General features: G+C 43.1%; 2 protein-coding genes across 3 annotated transcripts in view; one reads left to right on the top strand and one right to left on the bottom strand.

Moving 5' to 3' along the window:
* The window catches only part of ccdc166 (coiled-coil domain containing 166), a 43,073-nt gene extending 36,476 nt beyond the window's left edge, over positions 1–6,597 (bottom strand). Inside the window, exons 1-3 of one of the 2 annotated variants that reach the window (XM_063047156.1) lie at positions 6,526–6,597; positions 3,750–3,880; positions 2,687–2,740 (exon numbers count right to left, since the gene is read on the bottom strand). In XM_063047156.1, coding sequence (XP_062903226.1) covers positions 2,687–2,740; positions 3,750–3,856 — 161 coding nt within the window. In that variant the 5' untranslated portion in view covers positions 3,857–3,880; positions 6,526–6,597. Of the gene's footprint in view, positions 1–2,686; positions 2,741–3,749; positions 3,881–6,261; positions 6,379–6,525 lie in introns of those variants that run through there. The other variant, XM_063047155.1, reaches the window with a different exon arrangement.
* A 169-nt stretch (positions 6,598–6,766) lies between these two features.
* Positions 6,767–12,065, top strand: part of LOC134345849 (protein O-GlcNAcase-like) — a 104,822-nt gene continuing 99,523 nt past the window's right edge. The window contains 1 exon segment of the mRNA XM_063047152.1: positions 6,767–6,840. The gene's annotated coding sequence lies outside the window, so the exon portion shown is untranslated.

Below are 12,065 nucleotides of genomic sequence, written 5' to 3'. Positions count from 1 at the left end.
GTTCCCTCCCCACAAGCATGTCGCTGCTGTGGATGCAGGATGGAGAGATTCTCTGTCAAACAAGATCAGGAGAGCCTCCCAACTATTGAGGACATCTTCAAAAGATGATGCCTCAAGAAGATGGAATTTGAATCAGAATCAGTTTTAATATCACTGGCATATGCAATGAAATTTGTTGTTTTATGGCAGCAGTACAGTACAACACATAATAAAAAAAAACCTATACATTAAAATAAGATTTATATAAGGTATACAAAAATAAATAGTGCAACAGAGTGACAAAATAGTGAGGTAGTGTTCATGGGTTCACTCATTCAGAAATCTACAACCTAATAAATTGACAGTTTTGTTTGGTGTAATTCCTCAATATATTCACAGTATTTCTACAGCAGACCAACACATAATTGCATTTGTCACATTATTGACTAGAAGGGCTATTTTATTAAACTGAAAAGATGCTTCTGCTCCCACTTTGATACAATGGTTCTCTCAGGTGATGTTAAGTCTTAGTTTGGAAAAAATTAGAAGTCGAACTTTTGATCCTAGATTGACTTCGAGAAAAGGTGGGGCTCTTTTGCCCGTTATTATCATTTGATTTGAGTTAATTAAGATAGTCCTCTTCTGATTCTTGGGTAAATGGATTTGGTTGGCAGATTGATGTCTTTTTTTTAAATGGAAGCCTATATGGCGCATAGCTCCGGGTTTGTGCTCCAAATGGGTTTTTTATTTCTTGTTTTTTTTGTTATTAGGGTTTTTTTGTTTTAGTTAGTAGGAGTTCTTTTTTCCAAAAAAAATAGCTTTAACATTTTTTTATTATTATTGATATACTGTTTAGTTTGGTTGATAGTTTAACTCTTATTCTATATATTGCCTTGGTTATCCTGATGTATTTTTCTTTGTTGTTGATTTTCAATAATAATTAATAAAAAAGATTTAAAATGCATTCAGTGATCTGGTGGCCAAGGGGAAGAAACTGTTCCTGAAACATTGAGTCTGCATCTTCAGGCTCCTGTATGTCTTCCTTGATGGTAGCAATGAGAAGAGGGCTGTCCTGGGTGATGGGTGTCCTTAACGATGGATGCTGCCTTTTGAAGCCATCACTAAAGACCATCATCATCTATAACATGCCCTCTTCTCGTTACTGCCGTCAGGGAGGTGCTATAGAGCCTGAAGACACACACTCAAATTCTTAGGAACGGCTTCTTCCCCTCCACCATCAGATTTCTGAACAGTTCCATGAACACTACCTCACTATTCCTCTTTTGCATTATTTAGTTATAAGAGTTGTAGAACACTACAGCACACAAACAGGCCCTTTGGCCCTTCTAGTCCATGCCAAACTATTATTCTGCCTAGAACATAAGAACATAAGAAATAGGAGCAGGAGTAGGCCATCCGGCCCATCGAGCCTGCCCCGCCATTCAATAAGATCATGGCTGATCTGTCCCAACCCTCCATACCCCTCCCAACCACGTACTTATCCAAACTTCTCTTACGTGTTGAAATCAAACCCGATTCCACCCCTTCCACTGGCAGCTCGTTCCGCACTCTCACCACCCTCTGAGTGAAGAGGTTCCCCCTCTGGTATCGTTTAAACATTTCACCTTTTTTTATTATTATTATATCTTATAGTCTATTTTATGTCTTTGACTGTACTGCTGCCTCGAAACAACAAATAGTTAGTGCAACGCCATCACAGCTCAGGGCGTCAGAGTTCGGAGGTCAATTATGACGTTGTCTGTAAGGAGTTTGTACATTCCTCCCCATGAACGTGTCGGTTTCCTCTGTGTGCTCCGGTTTCCTTACGCATTCCAAAAATGTTAGTAGGATAACTGGCCATTGTAAATTTTCCTGTGATTAGGCTAGGGTTAAATATAGGTGGGTTGCCGTGCAGTGTGGTTCATTGGCTACAAGGGCCTGTCCACGCTGTATCTTTAAATAGATAAATAATAAAATTATACTGCATATTATACAATAACAAACCTGATCCTGACAACACTAAATATCACCCCTGGGACCATCCAGAAAAGGCAGGTCCCATAATGAAAGACCTCAAAGTGGCCCACAACCTTGCAGTGGCTTTGCATGCCTCAATGACCCGGAGAGCTATAATGGCAGGAGTCAGGGCTTTGTACTTTAGCTCTTGGTAGGATCACCCATGCCAAACAGGTCAAAGGGGAGACGCCACCAATGCTCCAGGTTTGGGGGTTCAGCTTAGGACTAACAACCCTGACTGGTCAAACAAAACTGTTACAGAAACAACAGTGAAGAATCCTTCTACATCAGTGTGCGACGGTATTCCTGAGTCTCCTCCCAGGACTCACATGACTGACAGTAAACTAAGGGAAAGCTGTAGACACAATGAAGGAAGCCGTGAACGCTGCTGTAGATGGAAGGCCTTCATTGCTGCCCTAAACACCAGCGGCTTAACGGGCAAAAAAAAAGAACAGGTTCGATATTATCATTTAAAGTAAAATTGGATAGCTGTTTGGACAGGAAAGTAAAGGAATGGAGGGTTATGGGCTGAGTGCAGGTTGCTGGGACTAGGTGAGAGTAAGAGTTTGGCACGGACTAGAAGGGCCGAGATGGCCTGTTTCCGTGCTGTAATTGTTATATGATTATATATGGTTAACATTGAAAAGAACCATAAATGTAGCCCCACTTCATGGAACTCTGTAAAGGATACAGTTCATAAGTCTTCAACTTCAGTTGCTTAAGCTCTTTGACAATTTCATCATACCTTTAAAAATAAAAACAAATACCATGAAGAGTTTGGAAAAACAATCAAAGTCTTGCTTTGATTTATGGCATAATTCCTCTGTCACATGCCCTGAAAATCTTTCTCCAAAGCCTTTCCACCCAGTGTCCCACCAACTCTTGTTCAACTCTGCCAGCAAACCCTGAGTTTTCTAACCCTCACTCCCTCTCACTTGGGGACACAAGAGATTGCAATTTGGAGCAAACAACCTGCTAAAGAAACCCAATGAATCAAGCAGCTTCTGCAGGAGAAAAGGAATTGTCAAAAGGTTTCGGTCAATTCTCTGCATCAGGACCTTAATAGCTTATCAATGCTTTGGAGACACCTTCGAAAGGCAGCATCCATCATTAAGGTTCCCATCACCCAGGACATGCCCTCTTCTCATTACTACCATCAAGGAACCTGAAGACACACACTCAAACATTTAGAAACAGCTTCCTCCCCCTCCCGTCAGATTTCTGAATGGACAAGGAAACACTACCTCACTATTTTAACATTTTTCCCCCTTTTTGCATTCCTTATTTATATACATATATTTCTTAGTCATTTATAGATTTTATTACAATGTACTGCTGCCACAAAGCAAGAAATTTCACGTCATATGCCAGTGATATTAAACCTCATTCTGATTCTGCCTCTCATAATTTGGTAAACTTCTTTCAGATCCCCCCTAAGCCTGTCGCTTCAGAGAAAGCAACCCAAGGTTGTCTAACCTCTCCTTACGGCTCATGCTGTCAAATCCAGGCAGCGTATTGGTAACCCTCTCCAAAACATCCACCTCCTTCCTAAAATGCTTAGAACTGCACACAGTACACCAAGTGCAGCCTAACCAAAGTTTTGTACAGTTCAACATGACTTCCTAACTCTTATACTCAAGTGGAACCACGTTCATCCCATTTCTGAGGTTCACTCTCCACTCTGCAGACCCCCCACACTCACCCTCATCCCTTTACCCATCACCAGCCCCGTTACTAAAGGTCAGTGGTCTCACTCATTCTGCAGGGTGACAATTTGGTCTGTGGTTGTAGCCAGGACATCCTGTTCCATCCCCACAGGCTTGCTCTTAGCTTCGCCTCGTCCCGTCTTCTTCTTCGACATTCTTGCTACCGTTTATTTCTTTTTCTGTGTGGGAGTGTTGATGGAAAGTTAGCTTTGGCAAGCCTATCTATGAAATATTAAACAGTCCCTCACAAATTCCCTCACACCACGTATAAGACCCTAAGGCACAGGAACAGAGTTAGGCCATTCGGGCCATTGAATATGCGCTGCCGTTTCATCATGGCTGATTTATTATTCCTCTCAACACCATTCACCTGCTTTCTCCCTGTAATCTTTGACACCCTTACTGATTAAGAACCTATAAACCTCCACTTTAAGTACACCCAATCATTTGGCCTCCACACCTTTCCATGGCAATGAATTCCAGAGACTCACCACCCTCTGGTTAATGAAATTCCTCCTTATCTCTGTTCTAAATGGACATCCCTCTATTCTAAGGCTGTGCCCTCTGATCCCAGACTCCCCTACTATAGGAAACATCCTCTTTACATCCACTTTATCTCTGCCTTTCAATATTTGATAGGTTTCAATGAGATCACCCCTCATTCTTCTAAATTCCAGTGAGTACATGCTGAGAGCCACCAAATGGCATACCCATCCTTTGCAGCATTCTGCCCCCTGCTGTGATTGCCCTGCCCATGTCACCCTCCTCCTCCTCATCAAATCGCCATTCTTTCCAGATGGGTGTACGCCATGAGTTTCAGTAAACTACCTGACCAGAGTGAGAGGGAGAGATCACAGCACCCCACCCTCGCTGTGCACACTGACACACACTTCATCAGAAAACTAACACAGGATCTAATTTTTTCTGTATTAAAAGGAAATTTATTGAGAGACTTGGCAGAAAATTCCAAGCATGTGTATATTGGTATTTGGTTTATTGGTAATTGTGTCACCAGAATGCGTGGGCTACCCCAGCACATCCTTGGATGTGTTGGTCGTTAATGCAAACAACATACTTCACTGTATGTTTCGATGTACATGTGATAAATAAATGAATCTAAAGTAATAAATAAGCTACCGGAGGAACTCAGAGGGGCCAGAGGGAGATGAATAATCGAGACCTTTCATCAGGTGAAACCTTGTAAACTTCATACTGACCTCATGAAGGAAGCCCTGAACACCACCAGAGATGAAGGACCTTCCTTGCTGCCCTAAATGCCAGCGGCATAACAGGCAGGAAGTAAGTGGGTCAGTACATGTGACAATAATAAACCAGTCTACCAAGCAACACACATAAAATGCTGGAGGAACTCAGCAGGCCAGGCAGCACCTATGGAAAAAAGTACAGTCAATGGTTCAGGCCGAGACTCTTCGGCAAGTCTGACCTGCTGAGTTCCTTCAGCATTTTGTGTGTGTTGCTTGGATTTCCAGCATCTGCAGATTTTCTCTTGTTTGGAACCAGTTTGCCAAGTTGAGATTCAAGATTCAGATTGTTTAATGTCATTTCCTGTACACAAGTGTAAAGGAGAACAAAATAATTGTTACTGTGGATCAGATGCAGCACAAAAAAGCAACACAAAAGATATAGATCACAACAATAATAATAAAAATACAATAAATATAAATACATAAGATAGCTTATATACATAGATTAAATGTATGTCCATAAAGTGACGCTAGGCACAGGAGTGTCTGCACATAAGGTGACTCTGACAGCAAGTGATAAAGTAGTGGTGGCTGGGGGTGTGTAGGGGTGGGTTAGTGGGTGCTTACTGCTTGGGGAAAGGTGACTCTGACAGGAAACGATAACACAGTAAACATAAGAAAGTCGGCAGATGCTGGAAATCCAGAGTAACACACAAAGAACGTTGGAAGAACTCAGGAGGTCGGGGCAGCATCTGTGGAAACGAGAAAAATAATTGATGTTTCGGGCCTAGACCCTTCTTCAGAACTGGAAAAGAAGAGGGAAGATGTCAGAATAAATAGGTGGTGGGGAGGAGGCGGCTAGCTGGAAGGTGATAGGTGAAGCCAGGTGAGTGGGAAAGGTAAAGGGCTGGAGAAGAAGGTATCTGACAGGAAAGGAGAGTGGACCATAGGAGAAAGGGACCCAGGCTGAGGTGATAGGCAGGTGAGAAGAGGTAAGAGTCCAGAGTGGGGAATAGAAGAGGGGAGGGGTAGGGTTTTTTTACTGGAAGGGAAAATCGACATTCATGCCATCAGGTTGGAAGCTATCCAGCCAGACACTCTGAGGGTGGGCCAACACGTCGGAACGGGAACGAAAAGTAGTGGTGGAATTAGTGGGTGGAGGTGTTGATCAGCCTTACTGCCTGGGGAAAGTAACTGTTTTTGAGTCTGGTGGTTCTGGTGTGTATGCTCCTTGATGGGGGTGGGACAAACAGTCTATGAGCAGGGTGGGTGGGATCCTTCATGATGTTACTGGCACCTTTCTGTATATACAGTATGTCCTTAATGACACATAGACAGATAATAAAGCAATTTACCAAGTTGAGAGTGGATAATAAACCAGGTACGACGTTACAATTCGTGCGAAAGTTTCAGCAGCGCTGAGGCTGACTTGGGACCTCCCAACCACCAAGCGGCAGCCGCCAGCCCTCTTCGCAAGGAGCTGCAACTAATTTCTACCGATTGCAAATGACCATAAACATGGATTAGTCAACAACACAAAGCTCTCCCTGGTGTCTCGATTATGGATCATTTGTGGCTGAGATATTCCGGCGAGGGATTTGCGGTTATTCAGAACTCACCTGCTGGCCTCAGGCCGCGCCAAACATCCGTCACCTTGGCAACTACAGAAACCCCGCCCATCAAACGTCTCCTCAAGTGGCAGGCTCTTTTTAAAACTATTATCTTGATGCCATAACAACAGTCTTGCATGTATAGTTATTTAAATATGGTCAAAATAATTTCCTGCAAGGCATTTTGGTTTTGCAGTCACGTTGCCGTAGCAACGAAGAGGAGGAAGTCGGTGGTGGTGATGAACGCATGCGCGGGATCGCTGGGCGATGTCTCTAGGCTACTCACGTCGTGCCACCGATGACGATACGGTGACCTTAAGTCAGGTGCCGCGTCTATCCCTTCTTTAAGGTCAATAAGTGGGAAGGGCTGGATCTCGGTGTGGGATATTTCCGGCTTCGGTGGTTGTGCACCGCAAGAACTCACGAACAGCAGTGTTGGTGGCGGCCGGATGACTTGAGATCCCACCACCGGCGGTTGTCCAGTCAGGGACCCTTAAAATTCTGCAAAGAAAGCCAAAAAACGCTCCTAGCTTAGCAGAATTGCTGACTTCCTCCAGCATTTTGTGCGTGTTGCTCCTGGTTCAGCAGTCTGTGTCCGCAGCAAGATCCCTGAGAATAGCTGTGTGGTGATGATCCCCGGGAGAACGCCTATATGGACCATTAGGACAGAAATGGCTAATACAAGGGGGGTGGGGGGCAAGCAAGAGAGAATTTGCAGATGCTAGAAATCCAAGCAACACACACAAAACGCTGGAGGAACTCAACAGGCTCGGCAGCATCCATGGAAAAAAGTACGATCGACGTTTCGGCCGAGACCCTTCGGCAGCATATAGCAGTATGTGTGCACAGCACGATTCCAATACAAAGGGACATTATTTTAAGATGATTGGAGGGAAGTGGTGAGTGCATGGAACACACTGCCAGGGGTGGTGGTAGAGGCTGATTCATTAGAGACGTTTATGTAACTTTTAGATAGGCACATGGATGACAGAAAATTGGAGGGCTATGTGGGAGGGAAGGGTTAGATTGATCTTGGAGTAGGTTAAAAGGTTGGCACAACATTGTCAGCTGAAGGGCCTGTACTGTTCTTTGTATTCCTGATGAAGGTGACAGAGTCTGTCATCGAAAGGTTGGTTGAAATTAATATTTGTACCTGGTTGGAAGCCTGAGAAGAGTTTATTTGTTCTATGTTTGTTTAACATTTTGCAAAGAGTCTCAGAGAATTACAGTGCACTAAGCTAGAATAAGGTAAAGTAATAACAATGCAGAATAAAGTGATAGACAAAGGGCACTGCAGGTAGAATTTATTTAGCAAATCAGCACAGAGTGGTCCTTTTCAGCCCTTCCAACCACTTTGCCCCAGCAGCCCCTGATAAACCTGGTCAACCCCAACCTAATCAAGTAAAAATTTACAATGACCAATTAACCTACCCGGTATGTCTTCAGATTATGGGGTGGGGCGGGGGAATAACTGAAACATCCAGGAAATTCCACACGCTCCATGGGGAGAACGTACAGAGATTCCTTACTGAACAGCGTTGGAATTGGACTCTGAGCTGCGGATTGCCGCAAGCTGTAATACTGATATGGAAACACCAATGCACTTGAACAGAAAATCCTACATTAAGTAGTGGATATGGCCCAGTCCATCACTGGTAAAGCCCTCCAAACCATTGAACGCATCTACGTGAAACGCAGTCGCAGGAAAAACAGCGTCCGTCAAGAGGGGTCGCCACCACCCAGAACATGCTCTCTTTTTGCTGCTGCCATCACGAAGAAGGTACAGGAGCCTCAGGACTCACACCACCAGGTTCAGGAACAGTTATTACTCCTCAATCACCAGGCTCTTGATCCAAGGTGGGATGACTTCAGTCAACTTTACTTGCCCCATCATTGAAACATTCCCACAACCAATGGACTCGCTTTCAAGGATTCTTCATCCCATGGTCTCGATATTTATTGTTTATTTATTTATTATTATTTTTTCTTTTGTTGTCTTCTGCAGTCTGGTTGAACACCCTAGTTGGTCAGTCTTTCGTTGATTCTGCTATGGTTATTGGTTTGTAGGTTTATTGGGTATGCCCACAAGAAAATGAATCTCAGAAAATGAATATGATGACATATATGTACTTTGATAATAATTTCACTTTGAACATTTGAATTTTGATTTTGAGTTCAAGAGTCCTTAATGAACTAGGGAGACATTCAATCATCTTTCCTTCATTAACTACAAACGTTTGTAGTTTCCTTTGGTAGGGAAGCTGAGGAAAGTGTAAACTAAATGGTCCCATGTTTAAGGCAGGTGCATGACTTGGGAGACGGAGTGACGTGTGTATTTGAACCTTGGGAGGCGGTGGAACAAGTTGAACTGCCTCTTCCCACACAAGAACATACCCAAATATTGGCTTAGACAAAGGTATCAGAATCAGGTTTAGTATCACCAGCATATGTCGTGAAATTTGTTTTGTGGCAGCAGTACAGTGCAATACCCAACGGTCTGTCTGTCTAGGTACCATATCCGATGCAGACTTTGGTGACCATGGTTTTCCATACAGATCTATCCTTCGTTTTTTGGATGACTTCCATTTCCTCAATGTGTAGCCACCTGGCTATGCTTTTGATGTACATAAGCCGAGGTCTTTCTCTAGGTTTGCTCCCCTCGATCTTTACCCAATAGTAAAATACTAAATTACAGTAAAAAATATATTAAGTAGTGCAGAAAGAGAATGAAAAAAAGAAAAAGATAGTGAGGTAGTGTTCATGGATGGAAGAGGGGTAATGAAGTGAGAAGCTGGAAGGTGACAGGTAGAAAAGGTAAAAGTCTGAAGAAGTAGGAATCAGATTGGGGAGGGGAGGGGCTGCAGAGGGAGGTGGTGGACAGGTGAGGATAAGAGGAGAGGGGAACCAGAATGGAAAAAGAGGAGGAGGGAGGGAGAGAGAAATTACTGGAAGTTGGATAAATCGATGTTCATGCTATCAGGTTGGAGACTACCAAGATGGAATATAAGATGTTGCCCAAGTTACCCGAGTTTCACTTTGTCATGGCAGTAGACATTCAAAAATAACTTGTTGGGGCTATTGGGTAAAATTTGAGGAAATTAATTCTTTTTGCCAGAACTAATATAATACAGTTAGTTCTAGCAAAAAGTTAGCACTGACATGACGGGCCAAATGGCCTCCTTCAACGTAGTGTTGTTTATAACTCTAACTGTATTAGCCACCCTGGAGTGAAGGTGAAGCTTCACAGCAGTGTAGTGGTGTTGTAGGAGTCTGTTCTGCACATGCAATGCTGGTTTGGAAAGCTGTTAATCTGGGTGATCCTAATGACAGCAGCAAAGCTGTCAATTCTCTCCTCTCTTCCATCGGACAGAAAATGCAAAAGTTTGAAAGCACATACCACCAGACTCAAGGGCAGTTTCTACCTTGCTCTTATAAGACGACTGAATGGCCCACTTATATGAGAAGACGGACTCTTGACCTCATAATCTATCTCGTATGATAGTGCACTTTACTGTTTACCTGCACTGTACTTTCTCTTTAACTGTTACATTTTATTCTGTGGTATTATTGTTTTACCTCGTTCTACCTCAATGTAGTTGTGTGATAAATTGATCTGTATGAACAGTTTGCAAGAAAAGCTTTTCACTGTAACTTGGTACATGTAATAATAATATATCTATCTATTTATTTATTATTTGTTCATTTAATCCTTGTACATTCATTCGTTATGTGCCGTGTCATATGACGTGGGCAATCATGGTCTTTCCATGACCATGATAGTTCTTGGCAAATTTTTCTACAGAAGTGGTTTGCCGTTGCATTCTTCTGGGCAGTGTCTTTACAAGACGGGTGACCCCAGCCATTATCAATACTCTTCGGAGGTTGTCTGCCTGGCGTCAGTGGTCGCATAACCAGGATTTCTGATATACACCAGCTGCTCATACACTACCTGCTCCCATGGCTTCACGTGACCCTTGGGGTAGGAGGGAGGTGCTAAGCAGGTGCTATAGCTTGCCCAAGGGTGACCTACCGGTGAGTGAAGGGAAGTAGCACCTTACACCTCCTTTGGTAGAGACATATTTCCACCCTGCCACGCTCCCTCACTTATAATCACACCCAATAGTCATGCTCTGATCTTATATTCATTTTTATACTCTGATTTTATATTCTTAATTTCACAATTTACCTCATTATTGTAGAGCACTTTGTTAGATTAGATTAGATTATTTAGATTATACCTGCACTGCACTTTCTCTGTGGCTGTTAAACTTTATTCTGCACTGTGTATGTTTTACCTTGTACTACCTCAATGCACTGTGTAATAATTTGATCTGTATGAACAGTATGCAAGACAAGCTTTTCAATTTACCTCAGTACATGTGACAATAATAAACTAACTCCAATGCCAAATACCAAAGCAGAATAATTTAACATTATTTACTTCCTTGTTGGATCTTGCTGTGTGTGGGATGGGTTCTTGAATTCACCCACATATCGATGATTTCACATCAACACACCACTTGCGTTGAAGTTCCCTGGATGCAGAAAGCCTACTGGATACTGAAAAGCCTGGATAGAGTGGATGTGGAGAGGATGTTTCCTATAGTCTGGTATCCAGGGGAACAGCCTTAGAAGAAAGGAAAACTGAGATGGCGAGGAATTTCTTCAGTCAGAAGGTGGTGAATCTGTGAAATTCTTTGCCACAGAAAGCTGTGAAGACCAAGTTTAGGTGTATTTAAGGCAGAGATTGAGAGGTTCTTGATTGACCAGGGTGATAAATGGATATGGGGAGAAGGCAAGAGAATGGGGTTGAAAAACAAAACCAGCCCTGATTGAATTACTCAATGGGCTGAATGGCCTAATTCTATACCTAATCTTATGGCACATGCCTAGTATTTGACCATTCCCCTGTTTGAAGTAAGTGGAGCTTTATAAGACAGAGTACTGTGAGCAGTTTAGGGCCTCTTATCTGAGAAAGGATCTGCTGACTTAGGACAGAGCCCAGAGGGGGTTCACGAGAATGATTCTGGGAATGAAAGGGTTATCATATGAGGAGTGTTTGATAATTCTGGGTTTGAACTTGCTGGAGTTTAGAAGAATGAGGGTGGATCTCATTGAAACCTACTGAATATTGAAAGGCCTAGATAGAGTGGGTGTGGAAAGGATATTTCCAATAGTGGGGGCATCTAGGACCAGAGGACGCAGCCTCAGAATGGAAGGATGTCCCTTTAGAACAGAGATGAGGAGAAATTTATTTTGTCAGAGGTGTTAAATCTGGAATTCATTGCCACAGATGGCTATGAAGGCCAGTCATTGAATATTACAGGCTTGGGCAAACACAGGTGGAAGTTCTAAGTAAGAAAGAAAGTAAATTTCTGGTGAGTTTTTTTGTTAGAACATGGCCAGTGCGCTGAGAATGGATGAGGAGGTAGATGGATGTTCCTTGTGTGAGCTCTGGGAGACCTCCAGTTTCCCTGTTAACTACAACCACACGAAGTGTATTGAGCTGTAGCTCTTTAGAGACCGTGTTAAAGAAATGGAGCCGCAGC

Source organism: Mobula hypostoma, chromosome 4 (assembly GCF_963921235.1).
Source record: "Mobula hypostoma chromosome 4, sMobHyp1.1, whole genome shotgun sequence".
Lineage (NCBI taxonomy): Eukaryota > Metazoa > Chordata > Chondrichthyes > Myliobatiformes > Myliobatidae > Mobula > Mobula hypostoma.
Note: the sequence above shows the minus strand (reverse complement) of the source record. Positions and strands in the feature narration are given on the sequence as shown.